This window comes from Amia ocellicauda, chromosome 20 (genome assembly GCF_036373705.1).
Source record: "Amia ocellicauda isolate fAmiCal2 chromosome 20, fAmiCal2.hap1, whole genome shotgun sequence".
NCBI classification, from domain to species: Eukaryota; Metazoa; Chordata; class Actinopteri; order Amiiformes; family Amiidae; genus Amia; species Amia ocellicauda.
The window spans coordinates 24,105,050-24,123,443 of NC_089869.1; the positions used below are offsets into that span (position 1 = coordinate 24,105,050).

The 18,394-nt window shown below is 54.6% G+C and overlaps 2 protein-coding genes across 5 annotated transcripts in view; both read left to right on the top strand.

Moving 5' to 3' along the window:
* Nucleotides 1–13,455, top strand: part of LOC136715518 (prolyl 4-hydroxylase subunit alpha-1) — a 16,119-nt gene extending 2,664 nt beyond the window's left edge. Inside the window, exons 1-15 of one of the 3 annotated variants that reach the window (XM_066692724.1) lie at nt 2,168–2,398; nt 2,727–2,829; nt 3,086–3,182; nt 3,320–3,471; nt 3,572–3,709; nt 3,944–4,183; nt 4,882–5,087; nt 5,414–5,590; nt 7,453–7,523; nt 10,482–10,581; nt 10,796–10,849; nt 10,938–11,003; nt 11,301–11,369; nt 11,647–11,743; nt 11,890–13,455. In XM_066692724.1, coding sequence (XP_066548821.1) covers nt 2,183–2,398; nt 2,727–2,829; nt 3,086–3,182; nt 3,320–3,471; nt 3,572–3,709; nt 3,944–4,183; nt 4,882–5,087; nt 5,414–5,590; nt 7,453–7,523; nt 10,482–10,581; nt 10,796–10,849; nt 10,938–11,003; nt 11,301–11,369; nt 11,647–11,743; nt 11,890–11,960 — 1,857 coding nt within the window. In that variant the 5' untranslated portion in view covers nt 2,168–2,182 and the 3' untranslated portion in view covers nt 11,961–13,455. Of the gene's footprint in view, nt 1–2,167; nt 2,399–2,726; nt 2,830–3,085; nt 3,183–3,319; nt 3,472–3,571; nt 3,710–3,927; nt 4,184–4,881; nt 5,088–5,413; nt 5,591–7,452; nt 7,524–10,481; nt 10,582–10,795; nt 10,850–10,937; nt 11,004–11,300; nt 11,370–11,646; nt 11,744–11,889 lie in introns of those variants that run through there. The other 2 variants (XM_066692723.1, XM_066692725.1) reach the window with 2 other exon arrangements.
* A 1,962-nt stretch (nt 13,456–15,417) lies between these two features.
* On the top strand, nt 15,418–18,379 carry pla2g12b (phospholipase A2, group XIIB). Of its 2 annotated transcripts, none has more exons than XM_066693786.1 (4): nt 15,418–15,833; nt 16,422–16,498; nt 17,135–17,300; nt 17,586–18,379. In XM_066693786.1, exons 1-4 carry the CDS (start codon nt 15,596–15,598, stop codon nt 17,702–17,704), a joined length of 600 nt encoding a protein of 199 aa, XP_066549883.1. In that variant the 5' UTR covers nt 15,418–15,595; the 3' UTR covers nt 17,705–18,379. The 2 variants fall into 2 exon arrangements, with proteins under 2 accessions (XP_066549883.1, XP_066549882.1); XM_066693785.1 differs by having other exon boundaries at nt 15,419–15,833; nt 16,422–16,510.
* The last annotated feature ends 15 nt before the right edge of the window (nt 18,380–18,394 follow it).

The following is an 18,394-nucleotide window of genomic DNA, read 5'->3' on the forward strand; positions in this document are numbered from 1 at the left end:
GGTGGCGCGGCTGTGCTCCGCGGTGGGGCTGTGTGTGTGTAGTGAGTGTGTAGTGTGTGTGTAGTGTGTGTGTAGTGTGTAGTGTGTGTGTAGTGTGTAGTGTGATGTGTGTGTGGCTGTGGTGTCGGGTGGCGCGGCTGTGCTCCGCGGTGGGGCTGTGTGTGTGTAGTGTGATGTGTGTAGTGTGTGTAGTGTGATGTGTGTAGTGAGTGTGTAGTGTGTGTGTAGTGTGTGTGGCTGTGGTGTCGGGTGGCGCGGCTGTGCGCAGGCAGGTATCCGGGCTGCGCGCTGGTCCGGGGGGAGGGGCGCAGACGTGGCAGTGCTCCCCCAGCCTGGCTGCCTGTGTCGGGGGTGGCGGCTACAGCAGCCGCTGCAGAAACACAGACGAGAGTGAATTTCACTTCTAATATATATATGTATATTCATTGTAATAATAATACATATGTGTGTAAGTTAACGTAGACTGTGGTGCGTGTGAGCTGATGTACGGAAATCAGTGTCTGAGACGCTTTCTGAAAGTCCGTAGTAGTAACGGGTCTGGTTCTCATTCTGACGCTGGTAGTAGTAGTCTGTTCGTGCTGGTAAATATAGCCCAGATGAGGAGATTGTAATGGTTTCTCTGCTTGGTGCCAAGTGAGTCACGTTGTGTTTCCCAGACTGAACTCTTCAGCCTGTGAGAGTGGGGGGGTTTAAACCACCGGGTCACTGAGCCCTGCCTGCTCCGCCTCTGTACACCAGCCCAGAGGAGCAGAGGGAGGGAGGGAGGAATGAAGGAGAGAGGGTTTGACGGACAGACAGATGGACACTATTGGGACACCGGAGGTTCTGGCTGCGCGCTTGAGCCCCCGGCGCCCCGCTTCAACGTGAGCCGCTCTGAACCCGAGCTCTGGTTTATAAAGCCGCTCTCCCCCGGCGGGAGGACAAAGGGAGAGGCAGGGAGTGTCAGACTCTCTTGCCCCTGGGAGCCGATCTGGTCACCTGACTGCCCCCCGGCCTGGGATCCGCCCAGCCTGTGTCGCACTCTCTTGCAGCCTCACTTACCTGTGGTACCTGTAGTGCCCTGCCGGTGCAGTGTGGGAGAACAGCAGGTTGAGAGGCCAGAGTGTTTCCTCCCCAGCAGAGCCCACACAGCCCACCCACTGCCCAGGACCCCCACACAGGGGCCACATCGGGACACTGCCGTTGCTCATTGCATCGCTGCTGCACCCTGTCCTGGCCTACAGAACATGTCCTTAAATAAGTGTCCTGGACATCAGGACCTGCAGTATTTATGTATGTTCTCATTGCTCAGCTAGTCAGCACACTTGGAGTGAGAGAGAGAGACGAGCAGGCCGACACGATGGGGTCTGTGCCAGTGCAGTGTGGGAGCTGGGGCCGGGCCGGGCCGGGCTGGGCTGGGCTGGGCCATGGGTGAGGTCTGAACTAGGCTGCGCTCGCACTGCTGCGCTGTGGGGAGGAGTGAGGCGCAGGCACTGTGTCTGAAGCGCTGCCTGCAGCTGCATGCTCTGCATTCCTGCCCTGCCCTTTGTCTGCAGCTCACAGCCGGGGCCGGGCACCCTGGGTGAGTGAGTGAGTGAGGGAGGGAAGGAGTGTGAGGGTGTGAGTGAAGGAGGGAGTGAAATGGAGTGGGAGTGGGGTTGTGGGGGGTTGAGCCTCAGCCTGAGTCTTTGCAGATGGCTGGCTGGTCCATACTCTGCTAGCAAGGTTGACTGATGTCAGCTCGCTGCCTGGAGCTCAATACTGCGCACCCCAGCTGCACAGGGAGGGACCGCAGTAAGCACAAGCCCGGGGGTCTGTGTGTGGGCGCTGCTGCGTCTGCGTCCTGCCCTGGGTGAGTGTGTGCAGTGGGGCTTCATTAGCTCTCTGCATGTCCTGTAATCTGGGGCTCCACGCGCTATGCAGTCAGCGGCTCAAAATAACCACCGGAGCCGTGAGATGGCAGCTCTGGAAACCCAATGCGCTGGCGCTGGGCGGCAGATCTGCAGATGCGGTGCTGGCATTACTGTCTTTCGGGGCTGTGGGGGGGCACTGTGCATTATTAGACTTGTAGCTCGTTGTGCTGAACGGAGGCAGAGCGTCTCCAGTGGCGCTTCGTTCTGACCGGCGTCCGCAGGGGAGTTGCCCACCTGCACAGAGGGGGTTCAACTTCAGACCGCTGTTAAAGGGGGGGCGTGGTCTGAAGATGACCCGTGGCTCACCTCTTACCTCAGTGTTCCTTGTGCCGTCCCCCCCACCCAGACTGCTCAGGGTACAGAGAGCGATCCGGGTGCAAGTATGTGGGAGTGGATCAGTGCCGGGTCTGCTGGTGGTCTTGCAGCTGTCGGGGACAAAGATCAGCATTTTCCCAGAAATCCCCCCCCTTCTCTTTGGAGGCGAGAGAGCGTGCTCAGATATTGTGGTTTGTTCTACTGTCCTCTGTTTTTTATTTACAATTATGTTTTTTAATTACTATTACTATTTTTAAATTGTGGGGGGGGGAGTATTGCATTTTGTGTGTGTATCCAGAACTGGGTCTCACAGCTAAAGGCTGTGGGGGCAGAAATCGGAGGGCTGACCTGATGACTGCCGTGTTTATATCAGGTGTGGAAAGTTGTTCCACAGTGTCACGTGTCAGGGGCGTGTGTGTGTGTGTGTGTGTTGGCGTGTACCAGGGTGGGTGGTACTCCTAAAAGCAGATGAGGAATTGTGCAAATGAAAACTCATTCTGTCTCTCCCTCTATCTCCAGAGCTGTGGTGACAAGATGGCGCGCTGTGCGGTGTGGCATGTGCTGCTGCTGGGGGGGCTGCTCATGGCAGCGGAGGCGAGCAATGACTTCTTCACATCCATCGGTGAGCCCTCCCTCCCTCTCTCCTTCTCTCCTCTTCATCTGCCTGACTCCCTCCTCTCTTTCTCCCCCCACCCCTTACTTAAATGCAGTTCAATTCGAAGCGGCTTAACTGGTGTGACTGAGTGACATCGGTGTTGCCACAACAGTGCCACACAGGTCCAGCGCTCAGGGACTGTAAATGCAGGAATTACATATTTACAACATATTGACATATGTCCATATTCTCCACCCCCACATCCCCCCCCCCCACATCCCAGGTCAGATGACCGACCTGCTGTCCACAGAGAAGGACCTGGTTACCTCTCTGAAGGACTACATCAGGGCCGAGGAGAGCAAGCTCGAGCAGGTCAAACAGTGAGTGCCTGCGCTGACCCTTTGGAGATGTGGGGACACACTCTCACTCACTCACACACACGCACTCTCTCCTTCCTTCCCACCCACCCGAGAGAGGCCGTGTCCTCAGCTCGTGTCCTCTGTGTGTCTTTCCCCAGGTGGGCGGAGAAGCTGGACAAACTGACTGCCGTGGCCACGCAGGACCCCGAGGGCTTCCTGGGCCACCCGGTCAACGCCTTCAAGCTCATGAAGAGGCTGAACACAGAGTGGGGCGAGCTGGAGAGCCTGGTTCTCAAGGACATGTCCGACGGTGAGACACTGCACTGGATGGCTTCCTGTCCCTGTGTCTCCATATGTCCCTGTGGGCTGTCAGATCAGTGCTGGCGCTCTGACCTCCCCTTTCTCTCCAGGTTTCATCTCTAACCTGACTGTCCAGCGGCAGTACTTCCCCACAGATGAGGACCAGACGGGTGCCGCCAAGGCCCTGCTCCGGCTGCAGGACACGTACCAGCTGGACACGCACACTCTGTCCACGGGGGACCTGCCTGGTGAGGATGCCACTCTCGCTGCACTCTCTCTGTCCCAGTCTCTCTGTCTCTCTCTCTGACTTGCTGTGCATGCTGTTGTTCTCACACTCTTTCACCTCTCCCTCTCTCGCTCTCTCTGTGCATGCTGTTGTCCGTGCGTCTCCGTGTGTTCCCGTGTGCTGGTGCGTGTGTGTCTGTATGTTGCTATAAATGTCCCCCCCTCCCCGGGATCTGTGTCTCCTGGCCCGGCCACAGGCGTAGTGTACCGCAGCACCATGACGGCGGATGACTGCTTCGAACTGGGCAAGATCGCCTACTCGGACGCGGACTACTACCACACCGAGCTGTGGATGGCGCAGGCGCTGCGGCAGCTGGACCAGGGCGAGGAAGCAACCGTGGACAAGGTCACCGTGCTGGACTACCTCAGCTACTCCATCTACCAGCAGGGGGAGCTGGAGAGGGCGCTGGAGCTCACCAAGAGGCTGCTGAGGCTCGGTGAGGGTTAAGGCCGCTAGAGGCCTATAGGACGTTAGAGCATAAGACAGTGTCCAGTCGAGAGGAGGCCATTCTCCCCATCGTGCTCGTTTGGTGTCCATTAATAACTAAGTGATCAAGGATCCTATCCAGTCTGTTTTTGAATGTTCCCAAATTGTCTCTTCAGCCACATCGCTGGGGAGTTTGTTCAGATTGTGACACCTCTCTGTGTGAAGAAGTGTCTCCTGTTTTCTGTCTCGAATGCCTTGAAGCCCAATTTCCATTTGTGTCCCCGGGTGCGTGTGTCCCTGCTGATCTGGAAAAGCTCCTCTGGTTTGATGTGGTCGATGCCTTTCATGATTTTGAAGACTTGGATCAAGTCCCCACGTAGTCTCCTCTGTTCCAGGGTGAAAAGGTTCAGGTCCTCAGTCTCTCAGTAGGACATTCCCTTCAGACCTGGACTAAGCCTGGTTGCTCTCCTCTGAACTGCCTCTAGAGCAGCGATATCTTTCTTGAAGTGTGGAGCCCAGAACTGTCCACAGTATCCAGATGAGCTCTAACTAGTGCATTGTACAGTCTGAATATGCCCAGAAGATGCCAGCCCCCTTAATGGGTCAGGGTTCTGCTGCAGCTCATTCTTGTCTGTCTGTCTTTTTGTGTCCATCTCTGTTTGTCTGTCTCCTGTGTGTCCGTGTCTCCGTGTCGGTGTCTCTCTGCAGACCCTGAGCACCAGCGTGCCAACGGCAACCTGAAGTACTTTGAGTACTCGCTGCTGAAGCAGAGGAAGGCCGAGCAGGAGGAGCAGGGCTCGGAGCAGGGGGAGCGCGCCAAGAAGGCCGCCCCCGTCAACAAGGGCCGGCCAAAAGACTACCTCCCCGAGAGACAGAAATACGAGCAGTTGTGCCGCGGAGAGGGCATCAAACTGGTGAGGAGAGAGGGAGAGGGGGCGCTGGAGGCGTGAAGATAGAGAAGGGACAGAGGGAGACAGACAGAGACGCAGGGACAGGCAGCCGAGAGCAACACCTGTGTAAACTTGTCATGCCAATTAAGCTTGTTTTGAATTTGAATTTTAGAGAGAGAAGCAGGTACAAGAAAGGGGGAGTTAGAGAGAGACAGAGACAGACAGAGAGAGGCAGATACAAAGCAAGGGGGTGTTAGAGATAGGAGAGGAGAGAGACTGACCGAGAGAGAGAAAGGAGGGGAGAGATTTCACAACAGAATCAACAGCGCACTCCTCCCCCCCCGCCGCAGACCCCCCGCAGGCAGAGCCGCCTGTTCTGCCGGTACTACAACGGCAACCGGCACCCGCGCTTCATCCTGGGCCCGGTGCGGCAGGAGGACGAGTGGGACCGGCCCCGCATCGTGCGCTACCATGACATCATCTCCCACCACGAGATCGAGACGGTCAAGGAGCTGGCCAAGCCCAGGGTGAGCCCCGCGCGGGGAGGGGGTGGGGGGGCAGCACGCACGTCAAAGTGAGGGCCTCGGACTCCACGCCTCAGTCACCTCGCTGACCCAGTGACCTGCGTCCGAGGGCCATCCATGGCCGGCGCGGTGTCCTGTAGTCCTGTATTGGATTTTACAAATTTTACATGGCTTCTAATTGACCTGCACAGTCCCACGGCGTGTCCATATCGGAGACGCGGAGGCATTGAGTTTGAGAGCCCTGTGGGATTTGTCTCTTGCGCCCTAGTCGTGCAGCAGAGTGTCCTGTCCCGTCCCCTGGCATCCATTGAATCTGAGCCTCTGACTTGATTTAAATTCGGGGTGCAGTAATTGAGTAATTGGCACTGCTGTAACCGGCGGGGAACAGCGAGGATTCAGTTCGTCTGAAAGCTAGTAAGTTGGGAGTTCTGCTGACTTTCTGCACGGGTGGGGCTCGGTCCGGAGGGAGGGCAGGGGGGGTACTGGATGGATCTTGAGTGTGCAGCTGGCAGTAGCCTGTCAGAGTCCTGCGGCCGGTTGCACTGAAAAGGTCTTATTTTAAGTCTTAGCCTTGGTCTAAGTCCTGTTAAATTGGACTTGCGTAAGACCTGACGATAAGACGCTGCACGAAACAAAACCCTGCGGGTCCTACGTTAGTCCTGGCTTAACTGATATTGCTAAGCAGCAAAGTCTGCTCTTATTATTTTTGTGAAGCATGAAAAAAACTAAATGGCTGCTTGTAAAGTAAAAAATAAAAATTTCACAGAAAATGAAAAACTTGCGATAGAATACGGGTACATTTGGGTGGAAATGCTGACAAAAATAAAGCCTGGAATGAAATAACACAAAACGCAAACGCCATCAACCCCACCGTAGTGCGCACTGTCAATGTATTTTTAAATTAGTTTTTAAAAGTACTTCATTTCACGTCACTATTCATGTTGTTTAAATACAGTACAATCAATAATAGAAAGTGTATACTACGTTTTTACGAGTTAACATATATTATATTAACGTATTGCTTATTTTACAGCTGTTTTACTGACTACATAACAACAGGACATTTACATATTTAATAATATAATTCTGAAGATGTCTGCCCCATTCAATCTAAACGAATAAAAACTAGGTTCAAAGAGAGGACCTTTATGTTGAATTATTGGAACTACAGAAGGGAAATCTTTTGTTGTAAAGGGAGAAACTTGATCTAGAAATCAAAATGTTAAAGTTAAAAATGGCAAGATTCGAGTTAAATGGGGAAGGAGAAAAGTATTATTGTAATTTATTGAGTTGTTGGTTGTAAATAGTTGTCATTCTTTATAATAGATACTAGATAATAGATTTGTAATAGTTCACCTAAAGTATTAATACAGTATTAAACATTTCTGTGTCAAATTAGTTATTACTATTATTAGTTAAACTTCCGTTACTTTGTATGTATGCCCTTTCATATAAAGAAATCTAAATTACCTGGCATATGTGCTGCCATGTTGGTTTCATGTCAGTTTCTATAGCAAGAGATTCCTTTCCCATTTAAGCCTGGTGTAGGGTAGGCTTAAAAAATGACTTCAGTTTAAGACCAAACTGATTTAAAAAAAAAATGTTGTGTGTGCAACAGGCCTATTTATTTTGGGCTTAAATTTAAGTCTAAGACCTACAAAATGGTCTTAAAAGCATTTAAGACCTTTTGTGCTACCGGCCCCTGGACCGTGCCCAGATGGACGGGGCATACAGGGCAGCGCTGTACTGTGCAGTAGTGTGTCAGCGGGGGGGGGGGTGTCAGTGCAGGGTGTCTGCGCGGGGGGGACGGCGCGGCACGCGAGAGTGACCTGTAACCCTCTCCTCTCGGCCGGTTGGCTCCACAGCTGCGCAGAGCCACCATCTCCAACCCCATCACCGGTGTGCTGGAGACGGCCCACTACCGCATCAGCAAGAGGTAAGGACCTGGGGGGGCGGGGGGTGTACCGCAGCTGGTCACACCCTCCGCCTGCCCCCCCCATCCCCCTTCCCTCCCGCCACCCCGCGCTCCGGGAGGGGCCCTTGGCAAGAACTCGGGCCGTGACGCCCCCTCTCCCCCCCGCTGTTCTTGCTAAGGAGTGGGGGCTCGGCTTTGGGCTGTAACAAAGGGGGGGGAGAAAGTGTTTGCTTTCCAACTCTTCATCATCATCATCATCATCATCATCATCATTAATAAGGAACAGAACTTGATTCCTGCCTGTCTTGCTACAAAACACTGGCCGTCAGAAGGCATGTCTCTGCACTGGGGCACCGCTGTGAGAAAGGAGTGCGAGTGTGAGAGCAGCGCAGCCGCGCCCGTGCCCTCAGCGCAGTGGTGTGTGTTTGGTGGCTCAGTGTTCAGTGGCTAAGACTCCCTCGGCTGCTCCGCCCCCTGCATGGGCCTAGCCAATCGGTTCCCTGGTATAAACCGCCCTCTCTCCTCCTCTCTCTCTCTCTCTCTCTCTCTCTCTCTCTCTCCGCTGGGTTCCGGGGATACTAGCTAAGGCGCGCCACGGTGCATGACCCCCAAACTGGGAAACTCACCACAGCCAATTACAGAGTCTCCAAGAGGTAAGGGGTCGAAAGTCACGGGTCGAAGGTCACGGGTCGGTCGGTCAGTGAGTCTCGCTCGCTCGCTGTCTCACCCTGTCTCTGACGGGGCCCCAGCCGGCCCTTGAGCATTCCCGTCGCTCTCGCTCTCGCTTTCTCTCCCTCTCCCTGGCTTCACAGTGAGGTGAGAGCCTCACTGTGGAGAGCCCTCTGCTCTCCAGCTGGCAGAGACTGTGACAGTTTGGCTTCCTGTTTGCTCTGAAGCTCTCGGCACAGGGGCTTTCTGATTGGACCCCTGTCAATGGCCCCTCTCGCCTCACCCCCGACCCGCACCCTGGCCCCCCAGTCGGGCAGCCTGCTGTCTCGCTGTTCCTCCTCATCTCTCCATACTTCACCAGCCATCTAAACGCTTACAAATCACACTGATAGACATGGGGGAGGGGGGGTGTTGCATTGTAGGTTCCCTGCAGGTGATGTGGGTGGAAGTGTGGCAGAGTGCCCTCTAGTGTGGCAGAGGACTAACTGCACCCACCAGGATAATGCTCTTTGTTGCACCATTTATTTAGTTCGTTAGCTGCTCCCCCAGCATGACAGAGGCTGTTACAGGAGAGAGGACACTCCTGGGGCCCCCCCTTCAGGCAGAAAGACTATTTAACACAATTCTCAGGCAGCGCTCCGTGGGACAGCGTGTGAGGAGAGGCGCCGGGGAGCCAGGCTGCTGCTCCATCTCATCCCATCGTCCCGCACAGGGATTGAAACAGGACTGCCCTAGCTATAGACACAGACACACACACAGACGGGGCAGTCATGATCAGTGTGTGTGTGCGCACAGGGGTAGGCAGTGTGTCTCTATCTGTCTGGGTTGAGTGTCAGCGTGACTGTGTGTTTGTGTTTAGGGGAGTTATGTGTAAGTGCGTGTGTGTATCTGGTTGGGCCTTAGTCTTAGGGAGTTAGGGAGTTTGTGTGTGTGTGTCGGCAGCAAGTGCGTTCCTGGGCACGGCTGCTGGCTGTCTGTGAGAGGCATGTTTACTCTGTTCATCGGGAGTGGGGGTGCTGCTGTCCAGTGTGTTATTGTGCAGCTGGGCTCAGGGCAGTGTGCAGAGCCACGTACTCGAGCCTCAGCTCATGGCTGGCTGTGTGGTGGGCGGTGGGGTCTGGGCGGGGGGGTCTGGGCAGGCTGCCAGGGCTGCATTGGACACTTAAGAGTCCACAGCTGCTTGAGCAGCAAACCTCTACGCTGCCCCCTGCTGGCAGCCAGACGCATGTCTCCCTCTAGAGTGACACCAGTTCTGTCCAGAGAAAGGGTCTCTGAGAGTGAGAGAGAGAGGGGGTCTCAAAGCAATGGAGGGAAAGAGAGAAAATGAGATCAGACTTCTTCACTCACACTTGCACACATAGGAACACAAGAGAGAGGAGCCCATTCCCCCATCGTGCTTGTTTGGTGTCCATTAATAACTAAGTGATCCAAAGATCCTATCCAGTCTGTTTTTGAATGTTCAGTCTCTAAGAGTAGGACTTTCCCTTCAGACCTGGACTAAGCCTGGTTGCTCTCCTCTGAACTGCCTCTAGAGCAGCGATATCTTTCTTGAAGTGTGGAGCCCAGAACTGTCCACAGTATCCAGATGAGCTCTAACTAGCGCATTGTACAGTCTGAACATCACTGCCCTTGTTCTCAATTCTACACCCATCCCTGCTTTGGTCACAACTACCCTCTGACCTCACACCAGACTGCGAGGGGGCTGTGGGGGGTCGGGGGGTTGGTCAGGGGCAGCCCTACCCATGAGCCACTTGGAGATTCTGTTTTGGTTGCTGTCTGTCTGGCTTGCCTGTCTCTCTGTCTTCCCACCTGCTGCACCATGCTTGCCCTGTCGTTGCATGTGAATGTGCTCTCCATACAGATGCAGCGGGGCGGGGGGGGGGTGCTCTGTGCGTCTCTCCTCCTGTGATAATGAGTCGCACTTCCAATTGAGATTTGATTGGGAGAAAAAAGTCTCACAGAAACAACTAATGACAGAAATAAATAAATGTACCTTATTGAATCAGTGTGGTCTCCTGAAAATGGCATGACCTGTGCATGTACTCGGTTAACCCCTCTCTCTCTCCCTCTCTGTCTCCCTGTATTAACCTGCGTCTCTGCGTCTCTGCCTGTGTCCGGACTCCTGACCCCTGACCTCCGACCCCATCTCTTCTGACCCCTGTGTCGTGACCCCTGTCTCCTGGCCCCTGTCTCCTGACCCCTGTCTCCTGACCCCTGACCCGTCTCTCCCTGTGTCCTGACCCCTGTCTCTCCCTGTGTCCTGGCCCCTGTCTCTCCTGACCCCTGACCCCTGTCTCTCCCTGCCCTCAGTGCGTGGCTGGCTGCCTACGAACACCCCGTGGTGGACCGCATCAACCAGCGCATCCAGGACCTGACCGGCCTGGACGTCACCACAGCCGAGGAGCTGCAGGTGGGGTGGGGGGGGGGACCGCGGGAGGAAGTGGGGGGGCTGTCGGAGAGAAGGTGCAAATGCAGGGGGGGTTGAGCAGAGTGGCAGAACAGCACAGAGCTGGAGGAGAGCAGTGAGGGAGTGCTCCAGCGGTGAGCGCTGTGGACCCCCGGCCCCTGTACTGTCGCCCGTCGGCATGAGCCGGGCTGACTCCTTTGCTTGTCTCTCTCTGCAGGTGGCCAACTATGGCGTGGGGGGGCAGTACGAGCCACACTTTGATTTTGGACGGGTGAGTGTGGGGGGGTGGAGCTGCAGTGTGAGTGTGTGTGAGAGTCTGACCCCTGACCCCTGACCTTTGATCTCTCCTCTCCCCACAGAAAGACGAGCCAGATGCGTTCAAGGAGCTGGGCACGGGCAACCGCATCGCCACCTGGCTGTTCTACGTGAGTAACGGGCAGCAATTGGGGGGTCAGAGGTCACCGGGGCTGCAGGGTTATCCATCTGAATTTAATGTGTTGATTATATGTTTGGTTGTTTTTATATACGTGTCCAGACAGTTTTCCCCTGCTGAGAGAGTGTCACCCCCAGTTCTCTCTCTCTGTTGATTTATTGATGTGTTTAATCGTTGTCAACAAGGCGGTGGTCATAAGGGGGGGCTGAAGAGGGGGCTGAATGACAAACTACAGGTAGAGAACATGTCAAACTGAGGAAAAACACCTGTGTCACGTTTCTCTCTGTAGATGAGTGATGTAGCAGCAGGGGGCGCCACCGTCTTCCCCGAGGTGGGAGCAGCTGTGTGGCCAAAGAAGGTACGAGAACCATAGCAGGAGGCTGAGTGTCTGTGTGTGTCTGTGTTTGTACACTATTTACGTGTATACAATCAATGTGTGTCAGTTGGTCTGAACTTGTATCAGTGTGTGCACTTTATCAGTCTTTATAATCTGACTGTTGTCTGAGTGTGTGTGTGTTACAGGGCATGGCAGTGTTCTGGTATAACCTGTGTGTGTGTCATTGTGAGTCAGTGTGTCTGTGTATGTAACGTGCGCTCTGGTATAACCTGTGTATAACGTGTGTGCTCTGCTGCAGGGCACGGCAGTGTTCTGGTATAACCTGTTTGCGAGTGGTGAGGGCGACTACAGCACACGGCACGCAGCCTGCCCCGTCCTGGTGGGCAACAAGTGGGGTGAGTCTGTCTGCACACAACCCCCCACCACAGCACATCACACCAGCCCCCCCCACCACTACACCACACCCCCGACACACGACCGTTTTAGTGCCGTGTCCGGCGCTCAGAGGACCCCGTCTCACCGCGTCTCCTCTCTTCCGCAGTGTCTAATAAATGGATACACGAGCGAGGGCAGGAGTTCAGACGGCGATGCGGGCTGGACGAGTCGGAATGATGAAGGAGACACGCCCCCTCCCCCCCATCCGCCCCGCCCCCCGGAGCCCCGTCAACGCCAGCCTGACGCCACGAGAACTCCTACACCCCCCCGCCAGTCTCACCGCCCTCTCCTCCCGCAGACCGCACAGGCCAGTGTGTTGGGGGGGGGGGGGCAGGAGGTGGAAGTGGAAGGTGGACTTTACACCGAAACCCTGGGAAAGAACAGCCCCCCCCACACCCCCCACACTTTCTCTCACAATCCAGCTCCCTCCACTCCCCCCCATCCCTCCGTCTCTCCCTCTCAGTGACAGTCAGGACTGACCCCTCGACCCCAAGACTGCCCTCGTCTCTGCTCTGACACAGTGGAATATTATATTATTATTATTATTATTATTATTATTATTAAATATTATCGATTATCGTGTTCATTAGTGACCATCTGCCCGTGGTTTCATTTCACAATCGGTTTGTAAACATTTCCCAAAGATTTTGTATGGCAAACGTGTCGGCACACCACTCGGCTTTTCAAATCTATAGATCTAGATTTGTAGAGCTCCCTTCTCCCAGGACGGAGCGCGCACAGCTGTGCCCCCTGCCGGTGTCCTGCTGTCTGCTGCCAGCGCTGGCACAGAGCCGGGCACAGCTGAGCGTCCTGTCCTGTGTGAGAGTGCGAGAGCTGAGCCAGTCAGAAGCGCTTCCTCTGTCTCTACCTGCTGCTCTGGGGAGTCGCATCAGACCCGTCTGCACTGGACTGGACGGCTCCCTCCTCTTGCTGAGCCGGCCCTGGTGTCCAGAAGCCACATCTCCCCGCGGCAGGGCAGGGCACTGTGGGCGCGGAGGGTGCTGTGCTCACTGTGGGGCAGGGCAGGGCTGGAGCGATGGGCAAACAGCCGGAGCAGATTGTGGGGGGGTGGAGAGCGCTCTCTCTGTTCTTATGACACTCCTGTTGACTGACTGACACGCTGACTGACTGACACGCTGACTGACTGGCACACTGACTCCCTGGCACTGTGGCTGACTGACTCCCCCCCCCCCCCCCCCCCCCGTGAGTAACACTTGATCAAGTGAGGAATAAACGTCCCTTTGAAGCTCTAATGAAGTGGGTCGCCACTGAGAGGGGGGCAGGCACCAGTGCTCTTGCCAGCCCTACAGCCAGTGGGCGTCTATACAGCTGCCTGTGGGCCGTTGTGCTCACTGTGTTCAGAACGGCGCTGGGCTGTGTGGCGCAGCAGTGTCGGGCGTGTAGAGACAGGGCTCACGTACGTCTGTTCCCCCGTTTACCCCCCCACCCCCCCATGCCACGGGTGCCTTCCGCTCTCCTGCCTCAGTCCTGTCCCGTCCGGGGACGTCTGCGGGAGACAGATGATATTTATGTCTTCTGAGATGCAGTCCTTTCTCATTTGTATGTACTGAAGCAATGTGATGAGGATTTTTATTTTATTTTAATTTGTTTTGTATGTGTGAAATGAATGTTTTCTACAAAATAAATAAAAACTCTATGTTCTTGATAACGAGCTGGATGTGGATTGTTTGTTTCTGTGAAATTATTTATTTCTACAGTCTAACAGTCCTGTAGGGCAGAAGCACTACTCTTGCCCCGCTCCATTTATCCCAGGACTGCTGCCCTTTGAACCGGGTTTGGACTGTGCTCGTACTGTAGTGTTCAGGGCCTGCCTGGCTGTGCTGTGCCACTCTGGACACTGTCAGTGTGTCAGTGTCAGTGCTGGGCTGCAGCATCCTCAGCGGCTCTGCCACAGTGGCGTGTACGCACTGCTCAGTGCTATTGGTCAGAGGGGCAGTGTGAGCCCCAGGCAGCCAGTCCGGGTGGCTCTGCTGAGAGTTGTTTGCAGTGCACTGTGAGGCTGGGGTTACTGCAGAGCTTTGGCAAGCGGCACGCTGACCCCAACTCTCCCACTGCCAGGCGGCCACAGACGCGCCACCGAGCGAGACCCGCGCTCCGCAGAACGGGCGCTCCGGCACGAGACACCACACGAGTGCCAGACAGCTTGCGAGAAGAGCCTCTGACAAGAGCTCCCCACCGTCGCCACAGAGGTGGGGAAGAAGGGAGGCAGTGAGAGAGGAAGAGGAAGAAGTTGGGCAGAGGGAGGGGAAGGGAGGCCGGTCCCGCGGAGGGGTCAGTCGTGGTGGAAGGGCAGAGTGCTGGCACGTGGGTCCGAATGTTGTCTGCTGAGGTCATTCCACGTGCTCAGCCAACAGTGCGCAGACTTTGCCCTCCAGCACCAAAACACTCCCCTCCCCCTCCTGTCGGCACGGCCGTCCTGAGCCCATCAGCAGCCGCAGGGCAAAGCTCAGCAGCGTCACTCGACAACTCTGTGCCGAAGGGAGTTTCTTATCGGCCTGCGAGCGGATTGCAGGGCCCGAGCACAGTCCACTGCGCCGAGCCGCTGTGTTGACAGACCTGTGTCCATTCTATTAATTCTTCTTCCCTAAACATTTTTTTGTATGATTGATTATTTACTACTAATAATACATATAATGATGAACACTCCTCAAGCTTATTACTATTATTATGATTCCCTGAGAAATTGTGGTTATGGGATTTGTGCAATAATCAGTTACCGTGGTACAAACTTGGTAAAAAGAAGTGTGGTGTCCTGTGGTAAAATCATCTCACCACACTACACTTTACCATGATTTTGTCATGTTTTAACAATGGATTTTACTATGATTTAACCATATTTATTATGATTTTACCATTATATTATTACACATTTACCATGCTTTTACTATGTTGTTCCCTTCTGACACTTTTAAGCTGAAATTGACCACACTGTCTATTCCTTATTGGACTCATATTTGCATATAATAAAGGGGTTATGATGTAAAAACAGCTTAATTACTCTTGGGTCTCTGTCCACTTTATGATCAATAATAATAACACACTTATACTAATGGATGACCAGTTTGGGAGCCGCGGGGCCCAGACTGCAGGGCCCGAAAGGGTCTGGACACACGGAGTGTTCACACAGAGCCCTGAGTGTGTTTACTGTAGCACACTGAGACTGTGGTGGGGGGTGCATGACTGGCCCTGACACAGACGGGGCCGGATCACAGCGGGCTCCTGTCCTACAGACCAGATACACAGGAGGACACGCTTTAAGGAAGGGATATGTGGAGGCAGAAAGGAAATAAAAAGAAAGAGTGAAACCTAGAAATGAAGGTGGAGGACAAAGATGGGGAGTGGGAGAGAGAGGGGAAGTGAAAAACAAAAACAGGCTTTTGAGTTTTGACTTTTAAACACTGTTACTGTAGAGATGAAAGGTATAAAAAAGTGAAACAGTCAGGCATGCATAGCTGTTGTGCACAAGAAGAGGGAGAGAGAGACAGAGATAGGGAGAGTGCCCGATTGCAGATAGGAGCTGCCCTTTGGCCCCACTTGAGGGGGGGGTGCCCTGCTGTCTCGCTGCCTCAATCAGAGGCCGAAGTCCAGGCTGGGGGGAAAGACTGTAAGAGGCAGTGCGCTGTGCGATCCGCTCACTCGCTCTCTCACTCTGCCAGAGGACTGCTCCTGCCCCGCACTGCTGCCCCGCGCTCCTCTCTGCCTGCCGGACCCCCGAGCTGCACTCTGTCTGGGCCCCCAGCCGCTGGACCCCTCAGCCCTCTTAAACAAACCCCCTCTGTGCTGCCCTCGCCATGCTGCCCCCCCGCCCCGCCCTGCTCCTCCTGCTCTGTCTCGGGCTGCGGCCGACCGCCGGCCAGGACACGGAGGCCCCCCCCGCGCCCGCCACGGTGCCCAACGACACAGAGACGGAGGACGGCTGGGGCATCGAATCGATCCGCGACAGCTTCCAGGCGGTGAACGGCTACTTCGACTCGGTGCTGGAGCTGATGGGCGGCCGCAACGGCGTGTGCCAGTACCGCTGCCGATACGGTAGGACTGGGGGCTGGGACCCTGCGCTGGTTCTGGTTCTGGGGATGGTGGTGGTGGGGGTCTTCGCTCTGCTGGCTTCATTCTGTAGTCCTCTGTAATTGTGGTGTTCCTGAGGGCCACTCTGCGCTGTAGCTCTGTTGTCTTCTGTCAGGAGCCAAGGCGAGGCTAAAGGGCCCCCACGCTGACACACCACAGCAGAGTAACTATCCCACACAATTCACTCTGTCCGTGTGCTTTGCTGTGATTTCTGTGGTTGTGTAGCCTGGTGGACGCGTCCCGGCGTCTCGGGGACTCGGAGAAGGTCAGGGTGTTAGCGCTGTGTCTGTGCTCTATTGATCAGTGATTGTGTGTTATCGGGAGGCCGTACCGGCGGCTGTATCAGGCCAGAGCCGGCTGGTCCGCCAGACAGCTCCAGCACTGCGTTTAAACACCGCAGACACGGCCCCCACTCAAATTCAGATTCAGAGACGGCTTCGTTGACAGGACGCATTTACACTGGGGTCGCCAAGCCTGTACAGAGTTTACTGAAAATAAAACAACACAGAAATTAAAAATAACCAATCTCCCTCTCTCTCTCTCCCTCTCCAGGGAAGGCGCCTCTTCCTCGCCCGGAATACAAGACCCCAGAGCCCAACGGCTGTAGCTCGTACTTCCTGGGCCTGCAGGTACCAGACAGTGTATGTAACTAACCCTGATACTGTCTCACCTGTACCTAACACTGCTCTAACACCTAACTAATCATCACTCTAACACTGATGCTGACAGTGACATCATTGCTCCTGTATCCGATACAAATACTGACAGTGACATCATCACTCTAACACTGATACTGACAGTGACATCATTGCTCTACCACTGACATCCTCGCTCTAACACTGACATTGACAATGACATCATCACTCCTGTATCCGACACTGATGCTGGCATCACTTCTTTAACTGACACAGTGTGACTATGAAGAAAAAAGCACAACAAGTTGCTGATTCATTGAAGATGCGTCAGTTGCGCTTCAGTACAAAAACACACGAGTCTCCCTGGGGCCACCAGCTTCCACACGGCTCCTCACGCACCCCTGCGCCTTCACCACAGCTCTTGGCACAACTGCACTGCGTTTCTAGCACAGCGCGTGTGCGTGTACGTGTCCGTGTGCGTGCGTGTGTGTGTGCGAGAGCTATGCGAGTGTATTCCTATCTGTGTGTTGGCGTTTGTGTATTTCTTGTGTGTGTGCGTGTGTGTGTGAGTTTCTCTCTCTCTCTGGGTGAGCAGTGCAGTAACAGCACCCCCTGCTGTTGTGCCCACAGCTGGACATGGGCATCCCAGCCATGACCAAGTGCTGCAACCAGCTGGACCTGTGCTACGACACCTGCGGCTCCAACAAGTACCGCTGCGACTCCAAGTTCCGCTGGTGTCTCCATGGCATCTGCAGCGACCTCAAGAAGAGCCTGGGCTTCGTGTCAAAGGTCGAAGGTCAGTCACGGTACAGCATCATGTGTCATATGTCTGTGTTTGAATAGAGGGCTCTCTCTGTGTTCCTTTCTCTCTCTAATGCTATAATTACTGCTGCTTTTCAATGGTTAATAAGCCTATCATTACAAAGCACTGATTGTAGCAACAACAACAACAACAACAACAACAACAACAACAACGAGTTCGTATTGTTGTTGTTGTTGTTGTTCCTACAATCGGTAGAAGAAAGATGACTAATGAAGCACATTCATCCCTCTCTCTCTCTCTCCCCCCCCCCCCTCTCAGCCTGCGAGACCGTGGCCGACACGCTGTTCAACACCGTGTGGACTCTGGGCTGCCGGCCCTTCATGAACAGCCAGAGGGCCGCCTGCATCTGCAACGAGGAGGAGAAGGAAGAGCTGTAGGGCGACGCCAGAGAAGCCCCCGCCCAAGCCCGGCGCAGCCCCCCGACACCACACAGCACCCCTCGCCAGGACACACAACTACACACCACGACAGACCCTTAGCACCCAGCACAGTCCATTACACACCAGCACAGATCTCTACCGGCTGATACACATCGATGAGGAACACGCGGACCAGGACATACGGCAGCAAAACACGCCAGAACCGACCCACCGGGCTTCGGCGTGTGTGACGGTGAGGTGGCTGCCGTTTCCCTACCACAGCTTCACAGAGCGCCCGGCTGCCTCGTCAACACAGAGGGAACCACACAGACGAGACTGACACAACTACACAAGCGACACTAAACGAGGCTACCTGTACAATCGTGGGACGAGGATTCTGCCCCCGAGCCCAGACTCCCAGTGACTGTTCGTCTGCCCCCCCCACCACACGCTGTATTTATTGCCGTCGCGCCTCTGGCCGGCACACAAGGACACGCTGTGGTTGAGGTTGTACGGTTAATGGTATTATCATCACTTCTGATTGGCTGTGATATTTAGGATGTATTTAAGTTATTGAATGTGTGTTTGTTCGTTTGCATGTTTTCCAATCCTGCTCAGAATCACCGGCAGGGTTTTCTGTCTGCTCTTGTTTTTTTGGTTGCAAATAAAATGAAAGAAATGAACAAAAACAGCCATCTGAGTTCTGTG